Source organism: Lagopus leucura, unplaced genomic scaffold, assembly GCF_019238085.1.
Source record: "Lagopus leucura isolate 7727_CA_CO unplaced genomic scaffold, USGS_WTPT01 Super-Scaffold_1, whole genome shotgun sequence".
NCBI lineage: Eukaryota > Metazoa > Chordata > Aves > Galliformes > Phasianidae > Lagopus > Lagopus leucura.
Window position 1 is genome coordinate 39,339,236 of NW_024962250.1, and position 15,474 is coordinate 39,354,709.

General features: G+C 40.1%; 1 protein-coding gene and 1 non-coding gene across 3 annotated transcripts in view; one reads left to right on the forward strand and one right to left on the reverse strand.

The window, feature by feature from the left end:
• Window positions 1-15,474, forward strand: part of WDHD1 (WD repeat and HMG-box DNA binding protein 1) — a 31,265-nt gene that overhangs the window by 6,442 nt on the left and 9,349 nt on the right. For both annotated transcript variants that reach the window (XM_042863895.1, XM_042863902.1), the window contains exons 5-17: window positions 551-662; window positions 961-1,011; window positions 3,349-3,444; window positions 5,146-5,238; window positions 5,686-5,792; window positions 8,135-8,270; window positions 8,801-8,996; window positions 9,201-9,394; window positions 10,008-10,192; window positions 11,334-11,575; window positions 12,043-12,180; window positions 12,456-12,612; window positions 14,268-14,382. In XM_042863895.1, coding sequence (XP_042719829.1) covers window positions 551-662; window positions 961-1,011; window positions 3,349-3,444; window positions 5,146-5,238; window positions 5,686-5,792; window positions 8,135-8,270; window positions 8,801-8,996; window positions 9,201-9,394; window positions 10,008-10,192; window positions 11,334-11,575; window positions 12,043-12,180; window positions 12,456-12,612; window positions 14,268-14,382 — 1,822 coding nt within the window. The remainder of the gene's footprint in view (window positions 1-550; window positions 663-960; window positions 1,012-3,348; window positions 3,445-5,145; window positions 5,239-5,685; window positions 5,793-8,134; window positions 8,271-8,800; window positions 8,997-9,200; window positions 9,395-10,007; window positions 10,193-11,333; window positions 11,576-12,042; window positions 12,181-12,455; window positions 12,613-14,267; window positions 14,383-15,474) is intronic.
• On the reverse strand, window positions 6,932-7,003 carry TRNAG-UCC. Its single transcript has one exon. It is a non-coding gene; the product is annotated as a tRNA-Gly (tRNA).

Here is a 15,474-nt window from a genome sequence, read left to right on the forward strand (position 1 = left end):
AGTTATTAGCATGGCTGCTTTGAATTCAACTGTAGTAATGTTTGTCATTTTGGAGGAGGGAATAAAGTTTAAAAAAATGTAAATAAATGATAATAATAATAACAAATACGTAGATCTGATACTGGTCTTAATCATCTTGTTAACAGCTTTACAAGATGAAGCATTTGCTTTACCTTTTTTGACCAAGAGAATTATTTGTAATAAATGCAGGTTCCATTTAACAGGTAGTTCTTGTAAAGTCAGCTGTAGGTATCTAAGCACCAGTTTTCCCTCGAGTTCATAAAACACTGTGTTTAGCAGCTGTGTGGTCTGTATGTATGCCATATCTTCAACCATATTTCATGAACTTTCATTTGAATGAAAATTGTCTTTTGATGAAGATAATCTGTCCTTGCTCTTATTGTAACAAACGTTCAGACTCTTCTCCTTTAGGTTGTTCTTCCCAGCAGATAACTGTTGTCCAAATTGATGTTTATTACTGTAAACAAATACTCTGTCACCATTGATACCAATGCTAATGCTTTTATCTCTGTGCCATTGTAATCTACAGTGACTTCATGGTCAAAGTTGTGGAGGTGGCTGACAGCAGCAAACAGAAAACGTTCCGAGGACATGATGCACCTGTTTTAAGCCTGTCTTTTGACCCCATGGATATTTATCTGGTAAAAATACTTCCTTGTTTACTTTCTACCTTGAATTTCCTTTTCCCTGTGAGGAAAAAAAAAAGAAATATTTGTTGAGTGAAATGAACAAACAAACAGAACCAAGTGAGTGGGCACATAAATCTTCACTGCAGTTAACTACTGAAACTACTTGGAATTACCAAGGTGATTTGACAGAAGGTTTTAAGTCTTAAAACAGTTTAAACAAGGAGGCTTTCTTTTTAAAAGTGCTTATGCATTCTATATCTGTGTTGTTGGTTATAGCATTTAAGTTCATTTGCAAAACTCTCTTCCATAGGCATCAGCAAGCTGCGATGGTTCTGTCAGAGTATGGAAAGTGGAAGATCAGGTAAAAGGCATTCCTTTCTGAGTTGAGTGTTTCATGGGAAAACAGGGATTTCACAGTCAGCAAAAGGAACTGGACTGAAGTAACCCTGCTGGAATAAATGCTGCTTATCTTTTTATATGTTATCAGTAACAGCTGACAGCACTTACAAAAACTGTTTATATAGGGGGGTTCATATGCATGTAAAAGGGCAGCTATACTCTAAAACACCTGGAAGAAGACGTGCTGTATGTTGAATACTGGCTTTTTTTAGTAAGAAATTTGAGTGTACTTTATAGAATGCTTTTATCTATTTCTGGGAGAAATTCTAAGCTGGAGCATGAAATGCTGCCTGGGCTCTGGGCTGTTATCCTGTGGAATCCCTGATTTTTTTTCTGTCCCTCTTTCTTAATTGGCCAACATCGTGTATTTTGTCCTCAGCATATTCAAAAATAACCCTCTGTGCAAAGGTAACAGCACTGGATGCCTTTTTTCCTTAGAATTACAGAATCATAGAGTGGTTTGGGTTAGAAAGGGCCTTAAATATCATCTAGTCCTTACTCCACTGCCATGAGCAGGGATACTAGGGTTTCAGAATATCATCTATTGCTTTCAGGGTTACAGAGTAAACTTTATGCTAACAAACTGTTGTCTAGGTGTGTTTTGTTTTCATTTACCTTTCCTGAGCTCTCTGTGAATTACCAGTCAATTTTCAGACTGACTAGTGGCTTCTTTGACTTGGGTTTAGGAAGGGATTTGGGATTCACATGCCATGGTCTCTTCTCACTTGTGACAGGTGACAGGATGAGGGGAAATGGCCTCAAGTTGCACCAGGGTAAGTTTAGGTTAGCTATCAGGACAAACTTGTTTACAGAAAGGCTTGTTAAGCACTGCAATGGGCTGCCCAGGGAGGTGGTTGAGTCACCATCCCTGGATGTGTTGAAGAACTGTTTTGGTGTGGTGCTCAGGGCCATGGCCTAGCAGTTAGGGTAGTATGGTCAGGTTGTGGTTGGACTTGATGATCTTTAGGGTCTTTTCCAACCTGGGCAATTGTGTGATTCTGTGTTCAGTGAGATGATGCCCACTTTCCTTGGTAGAGGTCTTTGTGCAGTGGTGCTTTCATCTCTCTTGCTCTCTGCCTATGGCACACAAACCTAGTTTGCCAAGGACTCAAGGTTCAACTTACTGCATTTCAGTCTTTTTTATTTGTGGAGATGGGGCCATGCTGTAGTGAGTCCAAGGCTATTGAGAAGGGACTTGGTATGCTGTTTTTTAGAAACAATCAAAAAAACAACAGCAAAAATAATCCATTGCAAACTTCACAGCAGTTTCTCACAAAAGAGGGATGTAAATCACAGATTGAAGAACATAATACTTAAGAATTACAGTCATTGGGCTCAGCTTAGCAATATTTGTGTCAAATAGTTCAGGGCACGTAAGAAATAAGATTTGGTGAGCCTGCTGTCTCTGCTGGCCTTGCAGTCTAAGGAGCTTGAGAAGAAGGTTTCAAGTGAACCTATAATAAAGCAGTTCTGCATATACATATGGGATTGTTTTTGCTAAATGCCATTATTGACTGGACGAAGTATCCATGCAGAATTATTCCTGTAAGTATAATTAGGAACGTACTCTGCTTGTGCAATTGCTACTTTTTCAAACAAAGACATACTTCTAATGTGAATTTCATACTGACAGTGGGTGCCTTTTGGGGCACTTAGGCTAACTGTGTCCTGGGGCTGTGGCAGTGGTGTATGGCATCTGTGCTGTAGGAGAACTTAGCAATGCCTTCATCTTTACATTGCTGTTGTAAGATTCAGGCTGCTGTGTGTCACCTTGCTGCAGTCAGTCTGGATTTGACAAGAGGAGTTTGGCCAGATTTCTCTTTGTAACCTAAATGTATGAAGCTCTTTTGTTCTGTACGTCATTAAAAATACTTTTGCTGTAATCTTAACTCATAAGTACTTGCACTGTAATTAAATATTTTCAGGTCTACATTGGCAAAGTATTTTTCGGTCTTTTTTTTTAAAGGAGTAGGTACTTGTATGAAAGAGTTTATTTCAGTTCTAAAAATTATATGCCTTTTTTCCTTCTAGCTTTTTCCACAGAATCACAGAATGGCCCGGGTTGGAAGAGACCTCAAGGATCATGAAGCTCCAATCCCCCACCACAGGCAGGGCCACCAACCTCCACATTTCACAGCAGCCCAGGCTGCCCAGGGCCCCATCCAACCTGGCTTTGACGGGGCATCACAGCCTCTCTGGGCAGCTGTTCCAGCACCTCACCATTCTCCTTTCAGGCTTTTAAAAATACAGTAGATTTTCATAGAACTGGAGAACTCATTTTTGAATATTTTGTTTTCAGACATGCGTGACAAACTGGCTGCTGCTGCAGAAATGTAACGATGTGATAAATGCTAAATCCATATGCAGGCTTGCCTGGCAACCTGGCAGTGCCAAGGTAAGTGAGAGATTGTTGTAACCACATCTTAATCCTTCGTTTCTGTTTGTACAGTAGAACTCAATCCAGGCAAGTCCAAATTCCAACTCCAGAGAGTAAGGAAAATATTTGGGGTGAAGTTCACTTTTAGGAAAAACAACAACTTGGAAGTGTTTGCTCGCTTAAGTGCCAGACTGTGTTTGGCAGCAGTCCATCTGTCAGCCCCAAACAATGTTGAACAGTCACACTGTGCTGAGTAGGAAGGAACATTGTGCATGAGGGAAATGACCTAATTGTTCACAGCAGAGCGTCAAAGGAGTTCAGTCTCTCTGTGGGTAAATTTTATCAATTAGTAATCTTGCTCTGCAAATGTCACTAAAGTAGTAAACTATTCCTGACTTAGTGGATGGTATCCCTGCCTGTGGTAGGAAGGTTGGAACTGGATGATCTTTAAGGTCCCTTCCAACCCAAACTGTTCTATGATTCTTAACTGAAGAACAGAGTTAGTGCTGCTGTGGGTAATGGTGGTGCTGACGATAATACATACTATGTATCCAGTGACTGTACGTGTGCTGATGCAAGAGCACTATGTACAGATCACTTAGCACAAAGAGGGTAAGGAGGAGGGAAGTTTGCATAGCTGTGTAGATGTCTCTGTATCATATAACCTAGAGCACACCTGCCCCAGCTGGTAACACAAAGGAGAGAGGAGCAGATAGATTCAAACCTGTATGAAATGAGGCATGCTGCATCATACTTCAAGTAAAGGACAGAATTGAGCAAAAGGTGGTAATTTGGGAAAAATTGCTTGGTGGCTTTTGTTCTTGCCTGCTGTCTGGAAGGATGAATAATAGGTTCTGTCAAACTATCGACATTCTAGTATGCAGGGTCTAAGGAGTGTTTTCCAGTGGTTTCTCAGAGTTCTGACTTGAATAATCTTCTATTTCCCCAACTTAGCCTTTTGTGAGCAGTGTCTGCACGTGTCCACTCTCTGAAATACCTAGCATTATGGATTACTGTTCTGTGGGAGCCACAATGTCACTTAAAGCACAGGTTACTTTGTACACATATTGCATAAAAGCACAGACTTCAATGTTTACACGACTTCACTGTCACACAAATGTCATCAGCTGCTTCACTCCTATTATACAGCAGATTATTAGAAATCTCTTTAAAACAAAAATAAACAAAACCAACTAACACACAAATCCCATGAAGTAAACAGGCAGCAACAGCTATGCAGGCTTGCTAAATACCAAATGGACTATTTCAGGAACGAGCTATTCAAGTAAGATTTATAGAGGAATTGTCATCTGATAAGAAGAGGGATGGGGAGGAAAGAAGAGAGAGAACATAAGATTTGTGCTCAGAGCACCAAAATTTATTTATGCGTGTTTCTTAGCTGTTACATAAATAAGAACTTAGAACCTTATGGTGCAGCTGTCATCAGTTTTCTGCCAGAAATAAATGAAGATTAAAATAAAAACAAACATTCTTTGCTGTGTTGCATATGAAAACCACTGAAGAACCTTGTAATTCAAGATTATTTCAGCATTCTTTACTTTCTCTGTTGGTATTGCTAGGATGCCAAGAGAACTGCTGGACATGTAGGCTGACACTGCTGTAATACTTTTGAATGAAGAAGCTATGCTTTTTTTGCTTGAATGTTTTCTTGAAAGATAACTTGTTCTAAATTGCCTGATTCTTGTTTCCTTTCAACAGCTGCTGGCAATTCCTGTAGACAAAGTTGTTAAACTATACAGAAGAGAAACCTGGGATAATCAAGTTGATCTATCAGATACTTCTATCACTCAGGTAGGTACACAAAACAGCTGCTTGCTAAATCTTCCATACTCTTAAGTGTTCTTCAGCTAGAAATTTAACTTCTGCATAGGATTTTTTTCCCTTCCCACTTTTATTTCTGATCCTATTAACTTGATGTCAGAAACCAAGGCAAGAGATATTAGATGAGTGTCAAACTTGTCTATGTGTCTCTGTTTTTTGTCATGGGTTGTTTGACATGGTTTGTATCACAGCATTTAGTGACAGAAGTTGAGTATTCTGAAGGAGAGTAAGTGTGCTGTCTTTAAAGAATGGTTTTGCTGGGAACTTGGCAGTTGAAGGCAGTTCTAGTTTGGGAAGCTGGATGTGGTTTGCTAAAGATATTTTTTTTCCTTCTAGAACATCCATTTTATGATTCAGAATATGAATGCTTTGTGTGCATTGGTAATTCTTCTCCCTATAATTTTTCCTTTTTCCTAGCCCCTGAATGTTGTGGTGTGGTCTCCCTGTGGGCAGTACCTGGCAGCTGGAAGTGTGAATGGGAATATAGTGGTGTGGAAGGTGGAAACCCAGGAGTGCATAGAGAGGTATGTAGTGCTGTTCCACAACGCCCATAATACATCCTTTTTGTTAAAATAGAAGTGTTATATCTCCTCCTTAAAACTTATTTGTGCAAATTGAGAACCACTGAATAGTCTACTTGAGATTTACAGGGTAAAACAGTAAGCTTTCTGCTAAAGTTCCACTGCAAACTGTACAATCATGGAGCATCCCTTGTTGGAAGGGATCCACAGGGATCATCGAGTCCCAGCCCTTTGTCTCCACACAGTACCACCCCAAATCACCCTGTGTCTGAGTGCATTGCCCAAATGCTCTTTCCAGCAGCTTGGGGCCATGCCCCCTGTCCTGGGCAGCCTGTTCCATGCCCATCACTCTCTGGTGCAGAACCTTTCCCTAATCTCTACCTGGCCCTCCCCCAACACAGCTCCATTCTGTTCCCTTAGGTCTAATTGCTGTCACCAGAGAGCAGAGATCCCAGTCCACAGCTCCTCCTAATTAAGTATCATCCACAAACTTAGATACTATGCATTTGAGTGTGTGTCTAGATCATTTATAAAAACTTTGAAGGGATTTACTGTAACCCTTCGAGTCTGAGCCATCAGCCAATTGTTCACCCTTTGTGTTTTATGTTGGGCATTTTGTTTAGAGGGATACTGTCAGAAACAGTACCAAAAACTTTGCTAAAATCCAGAAAGATCATGTCTATTGGCTTCCATTTGTCATCTAGGTGGACAACCTTTTCATGAAGGGGAATTAAGTTTATCAAGCACTGCTTTCCCCTTTGAAGACCGTGTTGGCTGTGAGCAATGACTGCATTGTCTTTCAAGTGTTTTTCAGTAACTCCCAGAATAATCTCCGTAATTTAACCAGGCTCTGAAGTGAGACTGACAGTCCTGTAATTATCAGGGTCTCCTTTCTTGTGCTTCTTAAAAACTGGGACATCTGCCAGCTTCTGGAGCTCTCCAGATTTCCAAGACCCTATAAAAGCAATTGAGAGAGGTCTCAGGTTGACATCAGCCAGCTCCCTGGGATGCATCCCATTGAGCCCCATAGGCTTATAGGCTTTAGGTAGAGCAGGTGTGGGGTTGGCTGGGGTTTTATTGTCACTGCAGGTCACAGTCATCCAACTCAGGGCTCTGAGGATTCCAGAACCCAAAATGCAAATTGCGTTGGCCGGGAATCGAACCCGGGTCAACTGCTTGGAAGGCAGCTATGCTCACCACTATACCACCAACGCTGTGCTGTGCTTGCAAGAACTCCAGGAGGCAGCAAAATAAAGGCTTTAGCTAAAAAATCCCATCTATCTGATCTTGTAGATTGTCTCTGCAAGCACATCAGGAGAGAGGGAGAACACAGGCAAGCACAGGTTTGGAAGAGTGGTGTCAGGTCTGGGTGGTCCCTGCTGTGATGCAGGGCCACTGTTCAGGCTAGGCTTGAGCAAGGGAGCAAGAGGAGGGCTCTTGCCTTATGCAATTTGGGTGAGGCATACTGATACCTAATTTATTGTGCTGATGGGTATTCAGGGGCTGCCACATCGTTCCCACATTCTGCCAGGAAGCAACTTCCACTGATGTCTGTCAGGTAGGAAAGTGGCACTGGTTTGCCTTCCCCCACCATATGTAGTGTGCATAGCTAAAAGAACCTGGAAGCATTTCAAAGGCATTATTTTTTTATTACATTTTAATCTTCTAATTGATTAAAGAATAGTTTTGATGGAAACAGATCTTCAAGTTACAGAGTTCAAGATTGTTGGCAGTAAGATGCAACTGAGGAGAAATACTGACATGTCAGTAAGTCAGAAGGCAGAAAAAGGACAAATAGAACTTTATGTTGGTTAGTTACAGTGAGGAACAGAAGGGGGGCTTTATCTATCTTGAGTCAGAAACATGATTGTTACTCTAGTGCATATGTAAGGCCTTAAAGACATCGTGTAAATAATTCATGGGAGGATTGTTTTCTGAGAATAAAGGGAGCAGAAGATAAAGGACTAAATCATCAGTTTGGTACAAGAGAAACAGCCTAATGTTCTTTTTATAACTGGATGGTTCTGGAACATACTGTCTGCTGGGGAATTACTTTGTATTCTGCATGCGTCAGGAAGCTGTTGTTTTATGAATATGAATCTGATTGATTTTAAAGCTTAAATAATTTCCTCCATAGAAAAGGAAGATCTGCTGTATTTTTTAGCATAACTATTTATTCCAAAGGTAATTTATTAATTATTTTGTCACCTGTATATATATACTTATGTTATTTTCATTAGTATTACAAGTGCTTACAATAGAATCATAGATAGAATCATAAAACTTGAGGGCGTTTGTGCTCTGAGAGCCTTAATAAAAATAGGGAATTTTCATGTTCTTTTTAGGATGAAGCATGAGAAAAGTTACTCGATTTGTGGACTGGCATGGCATCCCAAATATGAGCAAATAGCTTACACAGATACTGAAGGAAATCTGGGCTTGTGGGAGGATATCGGTGGTGGAAAGAAACCAAACGACGAGGTAATCAGCACCAGTTATTTCTTACATTAAACTGATAGCTTATGTCATCAAATTGCATGAAACGTTCTCTACTGAGTGTTGAAAGCTCCTTCTTGTGCATGGATTCATTCCTTGAATTCTGTATTCAAAAGAAGATGTAATCATAGAACCACAGAGTGGTTTGGGTTGAAAGGGACCAGACCGTCTGGTTCCAACCCCTGCCGTGGGCAGGGACACCTCCCATCAGCTCAGGCTGCCCAGGGCCCCATCCAGCATGGCACTGAGCACCTCCAGGGGTGGGACACCCACAGCTCTGGGCAGTGCCAGGACCTCATCACCCTCAGTTTAGCATTTTTTCCTAATGCCTAATCTAAATCTACCTTCTGATAGTTTGAACCCATTACCCCTTGTCCTATCGTTACACTCTGATAAATTCCCTCTCCAGATTTTCCCTCCTTTATATACTGGAAGGAATTAGAATTGCTAATAATAATAAAAATAGGTAATAATTGTCAACTGATAATTAATTATAATTGATAACATGGTTTTAGGTTGCCAATACTGTTACGAGAGACTATGAAGATCTCTTTGATGGAGATGATGATGACTATTTAAATGGAGATATGATTGAACCACAATCTTCCCCAAACACTGGAGCTAATGAAGATCATGGTGATGATGATGACCTTATGCCAACATCAGGCCATCCAAGACGGGCAATAATTGATGATGATGATAACTCATTAGGTACAGAATAAGCTAGTTTTCCAGAGCTCTGTAATGCTGTTATTGAAACGATTTCTTAGCATCCTTTCTTGGCATCATCTATTTACCTACATTGTCTTATTTTTCCGGATAAGTTTTCACTGTTTTAATATTTTTACCTATTTTCTGCTGCAATAATAATACTTGGAAGATATCAATATATATGTATGCGTTTGAAACTTTTAGATATTGGAATGATAAAAGCTAGTTCCAATCTACTTGAAAAGGAGGAGGAGGAGGATGATGATCGGATTGGTGGCTTTCCAGCTTTGCCAACATCATCTACACAGCAGCCTTTCTATGATGGGCCAAGGCCAACCCCCAGGCAAAAGCCATTCCAGTCTGGCTCCACTCCTGTGCATCTCATGCACCGCTTCATGGTAAATCTCACTTCTCTGTGATTATGTAGATGTAGTTGCTTTATTAACATTGTCCTGGTTTTGCTTGATCTTAATCTGATCTTTCTCAAATCTATATTTGTATGTTGTGGTTTTGTTCTTTTATTTATTTATCTATTTTTAAATGCTTCACAGCGTGCAGCTAACTAGTAAAAAGCAGGCTTTGTGTTAATGCATAATTTTCTGCCTTGTGTTTTGGTTGCTTTTGATGTAGAAGTAAATATTTGGCTTCAAGACAGAAATACAGTTTGTACCTGTGCTGTGGAAGTGAAATGAATCTGTTTTGAACTTCCTTTTTAGTCAGAATTTGTGGATATTCTTATACTTCTAAGACTTGTACACTCATCATTCATTATTTCTTTATAACTGCAAGCTGTTAACGTTTTATTTTGTAAGGAGAAACATGGCTAAGCAATGAGAACAAAACAGTTTTTTGAGCTAGTTGAGCTGTTTTAGAACCAAAACCAGACCTGCCTGTGTAACTCTTCAGCCTTATTCCAGTTTCCCACCTAGTGCTGGTTCAGGTGGTTATCTTACAGCAGGCTATTTGAGGGCAGTCAGTATGATGGACGATTTTATTATTTCTTTTTAATAGGTTTGGAATTCTGTTGGTATCATTCGTTGTTACAACGATGAACAAGACAACGCTATTGATATAGAATTCCATGATACCTCCATACATCATGCCACACACCTCCCTAACTCCCTGAACCACACCATGGCCGACCTCTCTACTGAAGCTGTTTTATTGGCCTGTGAGAGTACAGAGGAACTCGCAAGGTGAGCCATGGCTTTGCTCTGTCAAGCTTGTAGTGTGGAATTACGCTTACCACGTTTCACATATCTCAGCTTTTATCACTTTAGCTTAGATTTTTTGGCTTCTGATCTTGTTCTTTTATTTATGGGGCTGCTTTTGAGGAGGATTTTTCACCCCCACCCACGTGCAATCTTCAGGATATTTAAAGATGTATTTTGTTTCCTGTGGATTTTCTTCAAATCCTTTTTTTCTTTTTTCCCAAACACACACATACTAGAAAGTGCATGCACTGCCAGCACAAAGGAAACTGTAAATGTGAACAATAGTCTTTCAGTCTGCTCAGATCAATGATAAATTGTGAAGTCTGTGCTATTTCTTTTCATAGCGTTGCTAAGGAGAGATGTTTGGAGATACCCACAGTCTTAGAAGAAAAATTATAATGTGAAGAGCTTAAGAACATTTAAGAGCAGCAGCAATACTATTGCTGGTTTTTTTGGTTGTTTTTTTTTCTGTAGAAATATCTTGAAGGAAGAACTTTTTTACTTACTCTGGCACAAATAGCACTGTGACAGGCTGAGAAGCAATCTTTGCCTTTGGGAGTATTATTTGTATGTATTGATTATCTGATGTTGGACTTTTTTTTTCCCAAAGCGAGGTGAACATGTGAGTTATCTATCAAAAATAATGGTGTCTGTGAATTGGTTACAGACAATTTTCAATTATTAAGATGTCAGAAACAAAGTTCCCTTTTTTTTTCTCCTGAAGGACAGCATGATTTGACAAATACGTAATTAAGGCTTGTAGTCAGGAGTACTGAACACCTTCACTTCTTATTAATGCTAATTAAGCACAACACTTGTCTATTTCCATCTAAAAATCTCCTTTCAGACCTCTAATGTGTCTCTTATGCTTCAGAGGCTCTAAATCCACAGTGCTGGAGTTCAGGTTGGTTCTTCAGTTTTTGAATAGTAAGAGCAGGGCTTTGCAAATGACTCCTTGTAATCTGTAGGATGACATTGTTCCTTTCCAGGAGAGCCACAGATTCAAGGGCTCTGATAGAAACTTATTAGGTTAGTATAGTTGAAGTGCATGGTATATTTTCAGATATTTTATTTATTTTTTCTTGTTTAAATACATACCTCTTGTTCTTTTTTTCTCTTTCAGCAAACTCCACTGCATTCATTTTAGCTCCTGGGATGCAAACAAGGAGTGGACAGTAGATATGCCAAAGGATGAAGATATTGAAGCTATCTGTCTAGGTCAGGGCTGGGCTGCTTGTGCCACTAGTGCCTTGCTGGTTCGACTGTTTACAGTTGGAGGAGTTCAGAAAGAGATATTCTGTCTCCCAGGTCCAGTGGTGTCTATGGCAGGGCATGGAGAGCAGCTGATGATTATTTACCACAGAGGTATTTCTCCCTTCTGTCCTTTTTATGTCCTGAGTTCGTGTTTTCATTCCTTGTCTGTTCCTGGCTTCAGATGCTGTGTTTGTGTAGTCATCAGAAGTATTTTACTTTTCCCCCTTGTCTTGATGATGGTTACACTGTCACAATCTGTAAGTCTTCAGCATCTGACAGTAAAGCATATGTTTTATATTGGGATGCCTAGATTAACTTGTGGGGAACAGGAGAATTTTATAACAGTAGCACAAATAGATTGAACTTAGGTTTCAGTCATGCCATGATTAATTACTTGAGGAAATTAAGGAACTAGTTGTTATGCATACTTTGTATGTCCGAAGTGGCAAGTAGTCTGGGAGTTTGTTTGTGAATGACACTGCATTAGACTTAGCTTTTGATTCAGAAGTTACCTAAATCTAGCTAAGTGACAAAGACCATTTGCTTTCTAACACAGTCTTTGACCAACTTCTTCCTAGGTACTGGATTTGATGGAGAGCAGTGCCTTGGGGTACAGCTGATGGAGCTAGGAAAGAAGAAGAAACAAATTTTGCACAGAGACCCTCTTTCTCTTACACAGAAGTCCTATTTGGTGTGGGTTGGATTCTCAGCAGAAGGTATGAAATTAAATGAAATGCGAATGGAATTAATAAGATAAAATTAATTGAAGTCCTGAACTGGGATCAGTTCCCTTGCAGTAGCACTGGCTGTCAGAAGGTGGCGCTTCTTTCTAAGGAAAGCAGTTTGCCGGCGCGGTCGCGCTGCTTGGGTGAGAGGATATTGAATTTGAGTTATGTAAAACGTCATTTCCCAGCACTATCCAGCAGTTCAAACTCAGCCACGTCATAATTAGTTGCCTGTCAGAATAATGCTCTGCATTTGTATCCAACAGGTACCCCGTGTTACGTGGATTCTGAGGGAATTGTGAGGATGTTGAACCGAGCACTTGGGAACACTTGGATTCCGGTGTGTAACACACGAGAGCATTGCAAAGGAAAATCTGATCATTACTGGGTCGTTGGCATCCATGAAAACCCCCAGCAGCTGAGGTCAGATATACCCCAAAGGAAATGCTCTGTTTGTCTTACCTTCTAGAAGGAGAAACTGGAAATGAGTTTTACTAAAACAGATACGCAGTAATGGCTCTAGTTCCCAAATGTAATTCAGCATGGATGTTTCGTTACTAAGCTTGTTTTGAATAAACTCTTGGTTTTATAATGTGTAACAAACTAATCTTAGCTTCTTGCCTTGGCTGACAGGCATGTGCACTTTGTTATGAAATCACGTCTCTGATGCAGGCACATTTGTAAGACTGCACTTTGCTTATGGTTGCTCTTAGGATTCTGCTTCTGTTGCTGATATATTTTTTTAAAATTTCTGAGTTTTTAGCTGTATTTTTCCCTTTTGTCCCTTTGAGAAGACTCAAATCCTGTAACTAATCTACATTGTTGGGCACAGATAAATAAGAACAATCTGGCACTATGTTAATATTTAAACTGTGGCCACAAGAAAGATTCTGGAAAAGTGCTGATGTGCTCAAATAGTTATCTAGCTGAGAGTGACCCATTACTTTCAAAATGTGAGTATTCCTCTCTTGTTCAGTGATCTATGTCCTTTTCCCACTGGATCATAGAATCCTAGAATCCTAGAGTGGCCTGGGTTGCAAAGGAGCACAATGCTCATCCACCTCCAACCCCCTGCTGTGTGCAGGTCTCCAACCAGCAGCCCAGGCTGCCCAGAGCCACATCCAGCCTGGCCTTGAATGCCTGCAGGGATGGGGCATCCACAGCCTCCTTGGGCAGCCTGTTGCATTTTATTGAAATTCAGGCTGTCTCACTTTGCTGCTCATGCAGTTCACCACAAACGTGCAGGACACGTTGCATTGGTGAGGTGATCAGCTGCAAGTCAGTCCTCTTGTCTTTCTGCTCCAACAGGGATGGTGCTGACCTCTGAATTGCAGAGGGCATTCGATTCAAAGCCACCAGCATACTGAAGATAAGGAGTGGGGAGGGTTATTGTAGGAACAACATGTGCTGTAATCAACGTGGATAGCCAGAGCACTAATGCTTCCTGTTCCTTTTTCCCCTAGTGTCTGAAACAGCAGCTTAGAGCTATGAAAGCAGACATTTTTGTCAATGCTTGTTGGTGCTGCTGGAAGCACAGCTCTTCTCCAATCACTGTGTTGCTTAAGTGATAGTTACCAGAACACTAGTTCAATGAAACATTAAGACTACGTTGTTAGTATCTGTGTATCTGCATGCCCTCCCTTTTTGTTTTTGCCCTCTGTGTGCCCAAATACATCACTGTTAAGTCCAAAACCTTCATCAGAATAAGCAGTCTGTGCCTGCTCTTTTTCCAGTGGCCTTTTGTTGTTTGGTAGGTTCTGCGTTTGATAAACTGCACTTATGTTTTGTAATTGCTGTCAAATTGTGTGTTGTGTGAGATAGAGATCTGTGTCTGCTCTGTGCCATACTTGGAGTTTCTGATGTGAACAAGAGCAGCGTGTGCCTTGCTGCTTTCAAAATCTTTTATTGGTTGCAATGTAAAAATAACCCTTCATAATGCAATCTTACATCTTGCTATATTTAAGTCAGTAATTTAATTACTACTTTTTAAAGACCAAATCCTCTTAAAGTGCCTTGCTTCTTAGGAGACGTGGTTTAGATGATGAGGATCACATCTGCTTTTTCTTTCCCGTGCACAGGTGTATTCCTTGCAAAGGAGCCCGGTTCCCTCCGACACTTCCACGTCCTGCAGTGGCAATATTATCTTTTACACTCCCTTACTGCCAAGTTACAACAGAAAAGGGACAGATGGAGGTATGGAATGATGTTGAGACCACAGCTGATTGTCTTAGACATCCGCATAGCAGGGATTATACAAGCTTTCTATTAATCATCTCTGCGAGGAAGAGAGTGGTACAAACTCTGCATAAGGCACCTGGCAAAGGAGGTTATCTGAGTTCAGGCTTTTGGGTGGCTTTTTTTCTGTTTGTTTTGCTTTACAGCTGGTTCTAGACAAATACTTAATGAGGCTGTTAGAGTTGACACAAGGTTTATATTTACATTATAAATTATGTATACTGTATATATAAAACAATATTTAAAATATTTATTTATATTTATAAATAATCTCATTCTGACCAATAAAGGAGAACACCTAGAAAAGCATATCAATTATCCAATTTTTAATTGATTTGTGTATTACGGTGTCGTGGGGTTCAGCTGTAGTACACAAAATAGAAATGAAAATGAAATGCTGGCTTCAAACTTAGAGACTGTCTAGTGCTGTTGGAAGTTTATTCTCATTGATAGAAGTCTAAAGAGTTTCAACAAGTGCTTTGCTTCTGTGAACTCATTGGAATTCATGTTGAGGATCTATTTATTTATTAATGTATTCTTTATTTGATGGACCATGGTGGTTTGCTTGTTTTGTTTTGTTTTTCCTGTCCTTTCCAAACAATAAAAGGGAAACTTTGGGAACTGTCAGTTTAGCCTGAGGGAATGTGTACTTTAGTGTGTGTTGTGCTTATGAAGAAACAGATGATTCCTAATAGATCTAATGAATGGCTTTGAATGAGTTATTTTTCCACAGAGCTAGGCTGGTGCAATAACCATACCAGTATTTCACTGGAAAACATCAGCTATGGGGTTTTTTTTTCAGCTGTCTCACAAATGAGTGTTACTCCTACAGTTCCAGTGTTACTGTGGAATCCTTCCACTTTGCTGGGGGACAGAAATTACAAGATAAAACAATCAATTTGTTCAAGAATTGCCTGTGCTGGTAACAATGTGATAAATATCTAAGAATCATCCTACTGAAAGCACGTGGTGCAAATGGGATTTAGAATACATGGAGTCTGTTCAGTTTGTAGATGGATGTTAGTGTGATTCATCCTGAGGAGGCATTGG